General features: G+C 36.7%; 1 protein-coding gene across 6 annotated transcripts in view; it reads right to left on the bottom strand.

The window, feature by feature from the left end:
- Positions 1-12986, bottom strand: part of VPS54 (VPS54 subunit of GARP complex) — a 139225-nt gene that overhangs the window by 96537 nt on the left and 29702 nt on the right. For all 6 annotated transcript variants that reach the window (XR_006703495.1, XM_045446229.1, XM_045446226.1 and 3 more), the window contains exons 5-7: positions 11502-11536; positions 8933-9064; positions 5217-5602 (exon numbers count right to left, since the gene is read on the bottom strand). Coding sequence is in view for 5 of the 6 variants with exons in the window: in XM_045446229.1 (XP_045302185.1) it covers positions 5217-5602; positions 8933-9064; positions 11502-11536 (553 nt within the window). In the remaining variant the exon portion in view is untranslated. The remainder of the gene's footprint in view (positions 1-5216; positions 5603-8932; positions 9065-11501; positions 11537-12986) is intronic.

Raw genomic sequence — 12986 nt, forward strand, 5'->3', positions numbered from 1 at the left:
GTTGTCTGATTGCTGAGGCTAGGACTTCCAGTACTCTGTTAAATAATCATGTTGAGCCTGGACGTCCCTGTCTTGTTCCCAACTGTAGAGGAAAAGCTCTCAACTTTTACCTATTGAGGATGATATTAGATGTGTGTCTTCCGTTTTGGCCTTTATGATGATGAAGTACATTCCTTCTATCCTTCTTTGTTGAAGATTTTTAATCAAGAATGGATGCTGTATTTTGTCAAGTGCTTTTTCTCCATCTATTGAGAAGATCATATGGCTCTTATCCTTTCTTTTATTAATGTGGTGCATCATATTGATTGATTTGTGAATACTGAACCCAGGAATGAATCCCAGTTGATAGTGGTGAATGATTCTTTTAATGTACTGTTGGGTTCAATTTGCAAGTGTCTTGTTGAGAATTTCTGTATCCATGTTCCTCAGGGATAGTGGCCTCCAATTCTCCTTTTTAGTGGGGGTTTTTATCTGGTTTGGGAATCAAGGTAATGTTGGCCTCATACAATGAATTTGGAAGTTTTCCTTCCATTTCTAGTTTTTGGAACAGTTTGAGATGAATAGGTATTAACTCTTTTTTAAATGTTTGGTAGAATTCCCCTGTGAAGCCATATGGCCCTGGACTTCTGTTTGTTGGGAAATTTTTGATTACCGATTCAATTTCTTTGCTGGTTATGGGTCTGTTCAAATTTTCTACTTCTTCCTGTTTCGCTTTTGGTAGTTTATATATTTCCAGGAATCTATCCATTTCTTCCAGATTGCCCAGTTTGTTGGCATATAATTTTTCATCATATCCTCTTATAGTTGTTTGTATTTCTTTGGTGTTGGCTGTGATCTCTCCTCTTTCATTCGTGATTTTATTTATCTGAGTTCTTACTCTTTTCTTTTTGGTAAGTCTGGCTAGAGGTTCACCAATTTTATTAATTCTTTCAAAGAACCAGCTCTTAGTTTCATTGATCTGTTCTACTGTGCCTTTTTGGTTTGTTTGTTTCCATATCATTTATTTCTGCTCTAATCTTTATTATTCCCCTTCTGCTGGCTTTAGGCTTTCTTTGCTGTTCCTTCTCTTTTGAGGCTTCAGGTTTTTGGTTTTTTTTTTTTATTTTTTTTTTTAACGTTTATTTATTTTTGAGACAGAGAGAGACAGAGCATGAACGGGGGAGGGTCAGAGAGAGGGAGACACAGAATCCAAAAGAGGCTCCAGGCTCTGAGCTGTCAGCACAGCTGTCAGCACAGAGGCTGATGCGGGGCTCGAACCCACGGACCGCGAGATCATGACCTGAGCCGAAGTCGGCCACTCAACCGACTGAGCCACCCAGGCACCCCTGCTGTTCCTTTTCTAAGTGTAAGCTCAGGTTGTATATTTGAGACTTTTCTTGCTTCTTGAGATAGGCCTGTATTACGATATACTTCCCTCCTGTGACCACATTTGCTGCATCCCAAAGGTTTTGGACTGTCATGTTTTCATTTTCATTTGCTTCCATGCATTTTTTTTAATTTCTTGTTTAATTTCCTGGTTAACCCACTCATTCTTTAGTAGGAGGTTCTTTAACCATGTATTTGTGGTCTTTCCAAATTTCTTCTTGTGGTTGACTTCAAGTTTCATAGTGTTGTGATCTGAAAACATGCATGGTATGATCTCAGTTTTTTCATACTTTGTGGAGGCCTGATTTGTGACCGCAGTATGTGATCTATTTGGGAGAATGTTCCACGGGCACTCGAAAAGAATGTGTATTCTGCTGCTGTAGGATGAAATGTTCTGAACATATCTGTTAAGTCCTTCTGGCTCAGTGTGTCATTCAAAGTCCTTGTCTCCTCGTTGATTCTCTGCTTAGATGATCTATCCATTGCTATAAGTGGAGTGTTAAAGTTCCTTACTATTGTTGTATTGTTATCAATGAGTTTCTTTACGCTATTCACTGATTTATATATTTGGGTGCTACCAAGTTGGGGGCATAAATATTTATGATTGTTAGATCTTCTTGATGGACAGACTCCTTTATTATGATACAGTGATCTTCATCTTGTCCTTGGTTTAAAATCTAGCTCATCTTATATAAGTATTGCTACTCCAGCTTACTTTTGACATCCATTTGCATGATAAATGTTTCTCCATCCCTCACTTTCAATCTGCACGTGTCTTTAGGACCAAAATGAATCTTTTAAGCAGCATATAGATGGGCCTTATTTATTTATTTATTTATTCAATCCATTCTGATACCCTATGTCTTTTGATTGGAGCACTTAGTCCATTTACATTCAGAGTAATTACTGATAGATAAAAATTTGGTGCCATTGTATTACCAATAAAGTTGCTGATTATGGAGATTTTCTCTATTCCTTTCTATTCTTTGTTGCTTTTGATCTTTCTTTCCCACTCAAAGGGTCCCCTGTAGCATTTCTTGAAGGGCTGATTTAGTGTTCACAAACTCCTTTAGGTTTTGTTTATCTGGGAAACTCTTTATCTCCCCTTCTATTCTGAATGACAACCTTATTGGATAAAGTATTCTTGGCTGCAGATTTTTCCCATTGCACATGCTGATGATATCCTGCCACTCCATTCTGGCCTGCAGGTTTCTGTGGAGACATCTGCTGCAAACCTGATTTGCCTTCTCTTGAAGGTTAGGGATTTCTTTTCCCTTGCTGTTTTCAGCATTCTTTCCTTACCTATATTTAAAAAATTTCACTATGATGTCTTGGTGTTGGCTGGCTTTTGTTATATTCGATGGGAGTTACCTGTACCTCCTGGATTTGGACGTCTGGCTCCTTCCCCAGATTAGGGAAGTTGGAAGCTATAATTTGCTCAAATAAACCTTCTGCCCCCTTTCCCCTCTCTTCTTCTGGAACTCCTATGATACAAATGTTATTACACGTTATGGAGTTGCTGAGTTCCCTAAGTCTACATTCATGATCCAATACTTTTCTTTCTTCTCTTCAGCTTCATTATTTTCCATAGCTTCTATATCAGATTCATTCCTCTGCTTCATCTATCCTTACTTCATTACATCCAGTTTGTTTTGCATCTTTGTTATAGCATTTTTTATTTCAGCCTGACTAGTTTTTAGCTCTTTTATCTCTGCAGTAAGGGCTTCTCTAATGTCTTCTATGCTTTTCTCAAGCTCAGCTAGTATCCTTATGATTGTTGTTTTAAATTCTAATTCAGGCATATTACTTATATTTGTTTTGAGTAAATCCCTGGCCATGACCTCTTCTTGTTTCTTTTGGGGCAAATTCCTCCATCTTGTCATTTTGACTAGGCCACTGTTTTTGTGTATGTGTTAGGAAAGACTTATATGTCCTGCTGAGTGTAATGGCTGTATTAAGAGGAGGTCCTATACTATTCAGGGCCTGGCACGTCAGAAAGTATTTCAGAGTGTGCACTCTGCAGAGAGTGGCTGCTCTTTCCCTCAGGTCAGTTCTTTGCAGTGTTTCTCCTTGCCTGCATTGGGGAGTGTTGGGACCTTGTCCAGTGTGTGGCATTTTAACTAGGTGTGCTTTGGTCTGCTTGTTAAAATAAGCCTGATCCTATTTACACTAGAACTGAAACTTTGCCACACTCTATCTATCAAGTTCAGAAGAACTGATACGTGTGGAGGATTTGTGCTGGTCTTTGGGGGAAGGAGCCTGTTGTGCTGGTTCTCAGGCAACTTGCTATAGTAAAAATGCACCCACAGGGCACAGTGGGGTGGGTCCTGGTGTAAGCAGCTCCAGCCTCCACTGGGGGCAGTGTGTTGCTCACTGAAGTTTCTCTGTGCTGATGGGCAGGGGGGGAAATGGGTCACCCCACTCTCTCATCCCCAAAAAGGGGAGTTCGCATCTGCTGCTGTTCAGGAAGGCTTCACAGAAGAGCAAACAATCTCCTCTCTTATGTCCCAGGCTTCTGTCAGAACTCTGCTTTCATCTGGTGCCCAAGCCATCTGCCTGTCTGGTGGCACAGACCTCCTGTGTTTTATCTCAGGCATGCAGCTGGGTTTCAAAAACTCCAAATTTTAGGGACCCAGCGCAGCACAAATCTATGCTGATCCTCTGGAAAAGGGTCTCACCATGCTATAGTTGGTGCCAGTTTGTTCCAGAAAAGCAGTCACATGCCCACGCAGGGGGCTTGGAACTCATAGTAAAACACAGCCAAAAGCTGGTTTCTTGGCTAGCTGCCTTCAGCAGGTGCCTCTACTGCAATGCTAATTAATGAGGTGGCTCAATGGTGTCTGCCATCTCTTTTGTCCCCTGAGAGGCAGTACCACCTCTCCCAAATACACTCCAAGAAGGGGAACTGTTTCTCCTAGTGAGACCCAGGAGATCCTCAGACCATTCTGTCCACTCCGGGCCTCTGCCCTCCTTTCCCACAGGAGCACTCCTAAGTCTGCCAGGCATGACCCGAACGATGGTGCAGAATTCTAAAACTTCATATTTTGAGCTTCATGCTTGTACGCACTTACAATAATCAGCCCCTCACCTCCTCCCAGTCAAGGGTTTTGGGAAAGACTTTCTTGTGCAACCCTGTGCACTGCTTTCTCTCACTGTCTCTGTGACCAGGGCTCCCTCCCCTCCACAGCACCTACAGTTCTTTTCTCCCCCAAGTCAACTCTCCACAGCTCCTACCTTCCACGATGTGCCTGTTTTTCTCTCCAGATGTGCAGTTTGTTCTCTCAGTCTTCAGATCAATTCCTTGAGTGTTCAGAACAATATAGTATTTATCTAGCTGTGCTTGAGGGACAAGACAAGCATAGGGTCCCTCTACTACTCCACCATCTTAACTCACAAACACCCAGGACCATACCAAAGATTTTAAGTAATTTCTACACCCAATGTGGGGCTAAACCCCCAGATCAAGAGCCACATGGTCCACCAACTGAGCCAGCCAGGGACCATAAAATGAACTTATTCTGAGATATACTGGTATTCCTTCTGCACCTTGATCTACTACCTTCACACAAAACTATTTTAACATTTTCAAAATGTTATTTTCAAAGCTGTGACTGGCCTTTCATTGACTGGCATCCTCTACCAGAAAATTTAATTTTGTTTCTCCATCCAAATGTTTCTGTAAATATTAGTCCTTATGATTTGCTAAGACTAAAACAGCACAATGATAACATTACTAAACAGATCAGTCTAGAAGAAAAACTATTCATGTAACTAAATACATTCACACTTCTTCAGCTTTAAAATTTTTTAATTTCTAACATTATTTCCAATAGCTTATTTAAAGGACATACCGGAAGCTGTGAATGCCCTGAAGTTCCTGCTGTAGAACCTCTTGTGTTGTTGCTATTAAGTCCAATGCTCCAACAAATTCAGAAGTGGATAACAACACCTGTACTGTAGGCTGAGTTTGGTGTACAGTGGCCATTAACTTGAGTTTATTGTACACTTTAACACAATTATTTCTGGTAAGTGCCAGTCTTAAAATGTGTAGTGATCCTTCACACATTACTTTATCAATCTGTGCAATTTTATCTCGAAGCATTTTTACAGCCTGGGAAGTTTTCTTGAGGTAGTCCTGCAATTCGTGTTGAGAGGTCATAGCATGAAAAAATGCTTCTGAACGTAGAGAGATCTGGTGAGCAATGTTTACTTCCACAATATCCAGATAATGGCTCAGCTTAAGAGGGAAGAAAAAAAAATCATAGGAGTATTGTAAGTATACCTTCTTTGAATATCCACATACTTTCTGAAAATGATACAAGATTTCTATATGTATTTTAAATCCCATTGTGTGAACTATTTGATTGTGGAATTCTTGATATTGAGCAGAACAGAACAGAAGGGAGATAAAAGGTAACAGCCCAAATATTAATACATTTAAGACAAAAGAGTAGAAGAAGCTGAATTACCTTCTTCCTCTGCTCCTGCTATTACTGCCCTCCAAATACCAACTACTTTCTAGAAAGTAAGAGTCATCAGAGATCATTATCTAGTTTTAGAAGTTCTAAGATCCAAGACAGAATGATCTCCTTAACCGCCACACCATCACACATCACTTATCTGCCTAAAAGCTTATTATAGTTACTGTTTATTGACCTCCTCCTTCTATATACCGGGCACTGGTATTTTATACACATAATTTTCTAGTTCTAACAATCTTAGAGTACAAGTATTATTTGTATTCTTATTTTTACAGATGAGGAAACTGAGGCTCAGAGACATTAAATAATTTGAATAAAGTCATGTGGTTAGTAAGTGGCAAAACTAAAATTTGAATCCAGGCCTGACTCAAAAACTGAAGCTCTTTCTATTATACCACACTTCCACAAAATACTAAAGAATTCATGATCCAGTCACAAATTATGGAAAGTAGTAGAATTCACTGGGACATTTTTTTCAAGGCTGCTTATCTTACATTTCAAAAATTATTCTTGGGGCGCTTGGGTGGCTCAGTCAGTCAGGCGTCTGACTTCAGCTCAGGTCATAATCTCGCAGTTCACAAGTTCAAGCCCCGCATCTGGCTCTGTGCTGACAGCCCAGAGCCTGGAGCCTGCTTGGGATTCTCTGTCTCCCTCCCTCTCTGCTCCTCCCCCGCTCATGCTCTGTCTGTCTCTCTCTCAGAAATAAATAAACATTAAAAATATTTTAAAAGATTATTCTTTTATCAATTTGTAAAACTCAGTTTATTGCCAATATATTTTCCTTTTAAAATATGCCTTAAATGAATTCACATTTTATTTGTAACACAACCAAGATTAATTCCTAGAGTAACATATATTTAAAAATACTTTCTAATTTCAAATATGGGATTCTAACACTTGAGTTGTCTTTTCTTCCTTTCTAATTGCATATGCTTTTTTTGGCTACATTATCTTCTACTTCTCTCCCACTTTTTAACTTTTAGATTCTTCAACCTATAGCGCAAGCTCTAGGCATTCTCTCTCAACATCTCACGAGAATTCACAGTGCTAAAGGGTTAATGGGCTTTCAACATGTAGGACTCATAAAATTAGAAGAGATTATTTGGTCACCAAGATTGTTTCCTTAAAACCATGCAAGATCACACATATCTTCAACAAAGCTCCTTCAGTAATCTATCATAATATATAATAGGTTACAAACAAGAAAATATTCCACAGTTTAAATCTCTTGAGTTTATACCCTTTTACTGTTGTTCTTTTCATCTTCAACACGTCTGTGCACTTATTTACCTAAAAAGCAATATGGGGACAAAGGTACTTGGGTACATTGCAAGCTAAAGTAGACTCAATTTTCAGAATAGTAAATGGAGAATGAGTAACTCCTTTAGGAGAGTGCTACTCAGAATTTGGTTTATATGCTGCTGCCAGTCTGTGAACTATTTAAGAGGTCCATGATAAAATAAGGAACTTTGCTGGAAAGTAAATCAACTATATCACTAAGTCTACTGAACTGTTTTTTCATAGAAAGACTTTCTTAATAAAGGAAGTACTGCAATGATTTACATTCTAGTGCAAACCACTAGGTTTCATCACAAACCAGCACTTTGGGTAGCATTACAATAAAATACAAATTATCTAACCCTGGTTATAGCATTCCCTCTCTTAAAACATAGCAAGATATAAACAGCTGTTTGTCAATCGTAAAGTGAGTTTGAAAGTGTTCTCTTGGGATCCTTTCTTCCACTCCTTTTCTAAGACAAGAATAGAATAAGATAAAGCTCAAATGTAAATATAATGATCTTAATTCTGCAACTTACCAAAAAATAAATTTCCATTACTTTAGTCACTTTATACATTTACCATGAGAAAATTCTTTCATTTGAATTTCAAAGATTTCTGCAAGTTATCAATATTCCATTGATCTATTCTTTTCAACAGCATAATATTTTCATAATTCATTTCCTATTAAAATTCTATAAAGGGAACAATTTTTAGTCTTCCTAAAAGTATTTAGGAAGTATCAGTATTTAGGAAGAGATTTTCATTGGCTTTTGTTGTTTTCTCTTTTAAGGTGACTAGTCTAGCAGGGCATATATTGGAATGTGAAAAAAAGCAGTCTGAGAATGAGCCTGTGTCCATAAACCCAACATTTTCATCGGATTTATGAATTTGTTCCTACTCAAGGAAAACCTTTATATGTGAAAATGTTGCCAAAGGAAAAATTACTTCATTTTTATTTTCAACTGTAAGAAAAAGAATACTCATGATTCTTTCCTTACATGTCTTCTCCTCTTCTCCCCAAACTAGTTTCCTCTTCAGTTACTGGACCTCATTTATTGAATAGTAGTCCTGAGACAAGTTTCCAGACTGCCAAGAGATGTCACTAACCTGAAACAAAATGCTTTCTTCTCAGTTTAAGAACCAGTTTTAGAAATGCTCTAAACTGAATGCTGAGAAAGAATAGGAATCAAAGACCTTTACTTCCTATTCAAGTTTTAAAAGATTCTTGATATAGGAGTTAAGATGTGTTTAAAATTCTACATTTTAAATGACTTTCCAGATGCTGATTTCTCCCTTAGAGAACACTGTAAAAATTTTTAAAAACTGCTGACTACTAACATGTAAAAGATCAGGCTTTGCAAAGCTAAAAATACTATATTTTTTTAAGTATACTTTTGCTTCAAAATAATCATCCTTACTATGTATAAATAAGGAAAAATAGCACCTTTGCAAAAGTTGATTTTCCATGCCTTAAATCATAAAGAATATAAAATTTGCCAATGTATTTTTGGAGATAAATGTAAAGCAATTAATTGTGTTGTCTAATATATCCTTCCAACCTAAATTCTAGCAACTGCTATTTTGGATAAGAAGCACTCAAACAATTAGTTTTTCCTTTTTCACCAGTACAACTTGTTTTCCATTGAATCAAATGTTTTTACTTTTATCAGTTAAAATTTGAAGGCAGTAACAATAAAAATGAAATTAAATTAGCCCTTACTAAATAACTAAATCTGAACCCTCACAAAAGGTACTACTTAACTATAATAAAGTTTTCTACATGGGAAAAGTAAAAAAGAAATTACCTTTTCTTGTAGCAACTTTGAGGAAGCTGCATCACGATTTCCTTTTCCACCAGCAGTATTAAAATGAGACCATGGTAAAACTGAATTAAAAGTTAAGGAATCGTCCAAGGCAAAATCTGGTTTCATAAAAATCTATTAAAAAATGTATTTTCCTCGATTAGATAAACATTTCTTTTACATCCATTATTCCTTCAAACATCATAAGACCATTAATAATAAACTTGGATCTCAAGCATAAACAGAAAAGCAAGTGATATGCTGATTTACACAAGAATCTGTATAAACATGTATAGTTTCATCAAGTTTAAAATACTCATAAAAGACAGAAAAATGTTTTTTGTCTTTACCAATGGAGATAATCATTCCATTATTATGTGATCAAATTCACTAATATAGTCCCACTAAGATTATACCAAAGGGAGACATCCTCTTTATCCAAAAATTTCTATATTATTTCCCCCACTGATAGTAGTTTTTAAAAAAATCCCAAATGTCAATTTCTCTATATTTCTATTTTCTCCTGCTTAAAATGCTTTCAAAATTACTTTGTAGATTAGATATATACTGAATTTTAAAACCAAAACAAATTCAATTTTATGAAAAGACTACTCTTTTTCCTTTACATACTGCATTCATCTGGGCACTAAGTCCTACCCACTATATTTTCTAAATAATACTTGAATCCTCTCTCTCTTCTAAGTCTATAGCATTTCATCAGTGCAGCCCCTCATTACCTCTGGATTACAGACATGGCTATTTAATGATATGCTTCCTCAATCTATCCCCTAAAATAATGTCAGATATACTTTTTAATGTTTATATATTTTTGAGAGAGGGAAAGAAAGAGAGAGGATCTGAAGCAGGCTCTGCGCTGTCAGCATAGAGCCTGACACAGGGCTCAAACTCACAAACCACTAGACCATGACCTGAGCAGAGGTTGGATGCTTAACCGACTGAGCCACCCAGGCACCCCATCAGATATACTTTTAAAATACAAGTATAACTGAATTAATTTCTCTGTTTTAATCTCTCAATGGATTCCCATGACCTCAGGACAAAACTTTCTAGAAGGGCATCAAAAGCCTTTCGTTTTTTTTTTTAACCCCCTCACTGATTTGTATCTTGCCACTCCCACTACTTAGAAGTTACATTGTAGTAATGCTCAACTATCTTCCATACCCTCTTGCTGTTATCTTTGTATGCGCTTTCAGCCTAGAATGCTCTTTCCTATTTTCCTAGAGAACACAACCCAAACAAAAGGACAAATTTATCTCCGTATGATTACTTACTCGATCTCTGAACACATCAATTACCCCATCTTTGAACACAAGTACATATACCACATATATTTATGTATCTCATACTTTACAAAAATTATTTATTTAATATGTGTATTGCCCCCTGGAGACCATATGTTCCTGGATTTACAGCTAATTAATCTTTGTATCTCTACTACCTAGCATAAGGCCTAAAACACAGTTTAACTTAACTACTTACCTAATTAATTTCTGTATTTTATTTTTACTGATTGATTTTACCTATACCCAAAAACTAGTATAAAGGGATAGGGAAAATCTAACTAGGGACATGAGTGTATTTTCTAGTCCCGCTTTAGTATATTTTAAAGTACTTATTCAATAAATATTTACTGATAATGTAACTCTTATGCTAGGCACTAAAGGGGAAACAAAGATAAATTATTAAATAGGTCTTAATCTTAAGGATCTTCAGTCCACTAGATGTGATAAAATACACACATAAATATCTTATAAAAAGTGACAAATGCCTTAAAAAGGAAGGCACAAGTCTACATAAAATGCTATGGAAATTCAGCAAAGGGGCCAATTATCTTCAGTTGGAAAGAAATGTATTTATGTAAGGTTGCCATTTAAGCAAGAGAATGTAAAGAAAGGATCAGATATGAGGAGTTGAGGGAAAAGTCTTCCAGCTAAAGGAACAGTACAAGTAAAGCACAGAGCCAGAAAAAAAGTTTGGCTGAAATAAAGAATGTGTAAAGATTAGTAAGCAAAAGTTAAGAGAGTGATTATGATGGAAATGAATAATTAAGAGTCTTAAATGACAGAGTTTGAATTTTATTTTGTAGGAATCAAAGAACTGTAGAAATGACTGCCCTCTTCTTTTTGCTTCTGTCTTGTCTTTCTCTGTCTTCTCACCCTAGAGAGCAGTTATCACAGACCTCTTGGAGAATCTGATTAATGCAATGGACTCTTTCCCCCAGGGGAACAGGGGGACATCTACTACATACCTCTACAAAATTTTTCACACAAAGGAAAGATCTCCTAATAATGTGAAGGGGCAGTAAGATCAATAAAATTCTTTTTTAGAATGGAGAGACTTAATTATATTTGTAAGTTTCAGCAACGAAGAAGAAACTGATGATGTACAAGAGAGAAGAAAAATGATGCACAAAGTCCCAGAAGACGCAAAGTGGTTAAAGTGTGAGAAAGTCAAATGAAAGCTTCTTATAAGGCAAAATTAAAGATATTTAAGATTATAAAAAATTAAAGATATTAAAAAGCAGTATTCTCATTTATTAAAGCTTTGTTACCTTAGGTACTTGCTCCAGATCTGTCCTGGATTTATCTATGAAAAAGGGGAAAATATGATTTTTTTAACTTGTTTTCACTTTATTCCATAAAATACATTTTGACTAGATTCTGTACTATGCCACTATATAACCACTTAAATTCCCTCAACAAACATCTATCAGGTACTCCCTGTATGCCTAGTAGTAGAGAAACACTGAATAAATCCTAGGTTTCAAATAATTTTAATCACTTGCATGGTATCAATAAAACAACTAAATATATTTCAAGTCTTTTTTAAATGGACACAGAAAGCTTGTTGATATCTTAAGTTTTGGTGAAATTAAGTTTGGCATACAGTTAAAAAATGAATTCAATACTAATACAGGAATACTGTTTTTATTGTTCAAAATACCCACCATCCCATCCAGAACTTATGATCAAAGATTTTAATACCATATTAATTTTCTTCTTAGACATTTAGTTTGTATCAACAACAAACCTGCAAAGGAACCTACTTTACCTTCATCTCACCAACTAGATCTCAGAGGACATACCCTTTCAAAAGCAACCTTTCTGGGTTGGACTCCATGCCTTCCTGCCTCTTTCATGAGCTTGCTTCGTCCTCAATTACCCTGCCTCTTTCTGTATCTTCAACCTGTTGCCTTCTAAGAGCTCTTCCTGTCTGCATACAAACATGCTCAGCTCTCTCCCATTAAAACAAACAAATAAAGATAAAGCTAAAACCCAGGGCCTGGAGTAGGCTGAGGCAAGGGAGGACCTCCAGTACAAAATTTAAGAAAGCACTCACTCTCAGGGTTATGCAAATGCCTCTCCCGCCTCATCTAGTGTTGACCATGCAAAAACATTCTTCCACTCTGTTCTAGATAGCCAATATCCTGTATCTCAAACCCTAAAGTCATATCTACATTGGTAGTCTCCATTTCTTTCTCTTGTACTCACTCCTTAACATATACTATTGTGTTTTCTGTAACTATCACTTCAAGTCTGAATGTCCTCCTTAAGATCTCCTAAATTGCAAAATCCAAAGAAACTTCTCAGTGTGCAAACTGATCACTACCAACAACTAACTGATGACCAAAACCTGTGCTTTGATCTCTAACTTATCTCTCAAATGCCTAAATTCCTTTCCATCTTCATTTTAACTGCTTTTGGGGCCACATGACTTCTCACTTGTATTACTTCAATAGCCTTTTACTATCTCTTTGTCTCCAATTTTACCATCTTCCTTAAATTTATCTTCTACAACTATTTTCACAGTGAAATGTATAATCATAAATCTGATCATGTCTGGTTAAAAATATTTTGTGGCTCTGTACTGCTTTTAGAAAAGAAAAATTCCTTAACATGGCATATAAGGCACTTCATAGTAGGGCCAACTCCCCTGCCCACTTCTTCAGCCTCATATCTTGCTCCCAGAAGAGCCAATATACCCAACTCTTGAAGATGCTCTGTTCTCTCTTGACTCTACTGCTTTGCTTTTACTG

The sequence above is a fragment of the Leopardus geoffroyi genome, chromosome A3, assembly GCF_018350155.1.
Source record: "Leopardus geoffroyi isolate Oge1 chromosome A3, O.geoffroyi_Oge1_pat1.0, whole genome shotgun sequence".
Classification (NCBI taxonomy): Eukaryota; Metazoa; Chordata; class Mammalia; order Carnivora; family Felidae; genus Leopardus; species Leopardus geoffroyi.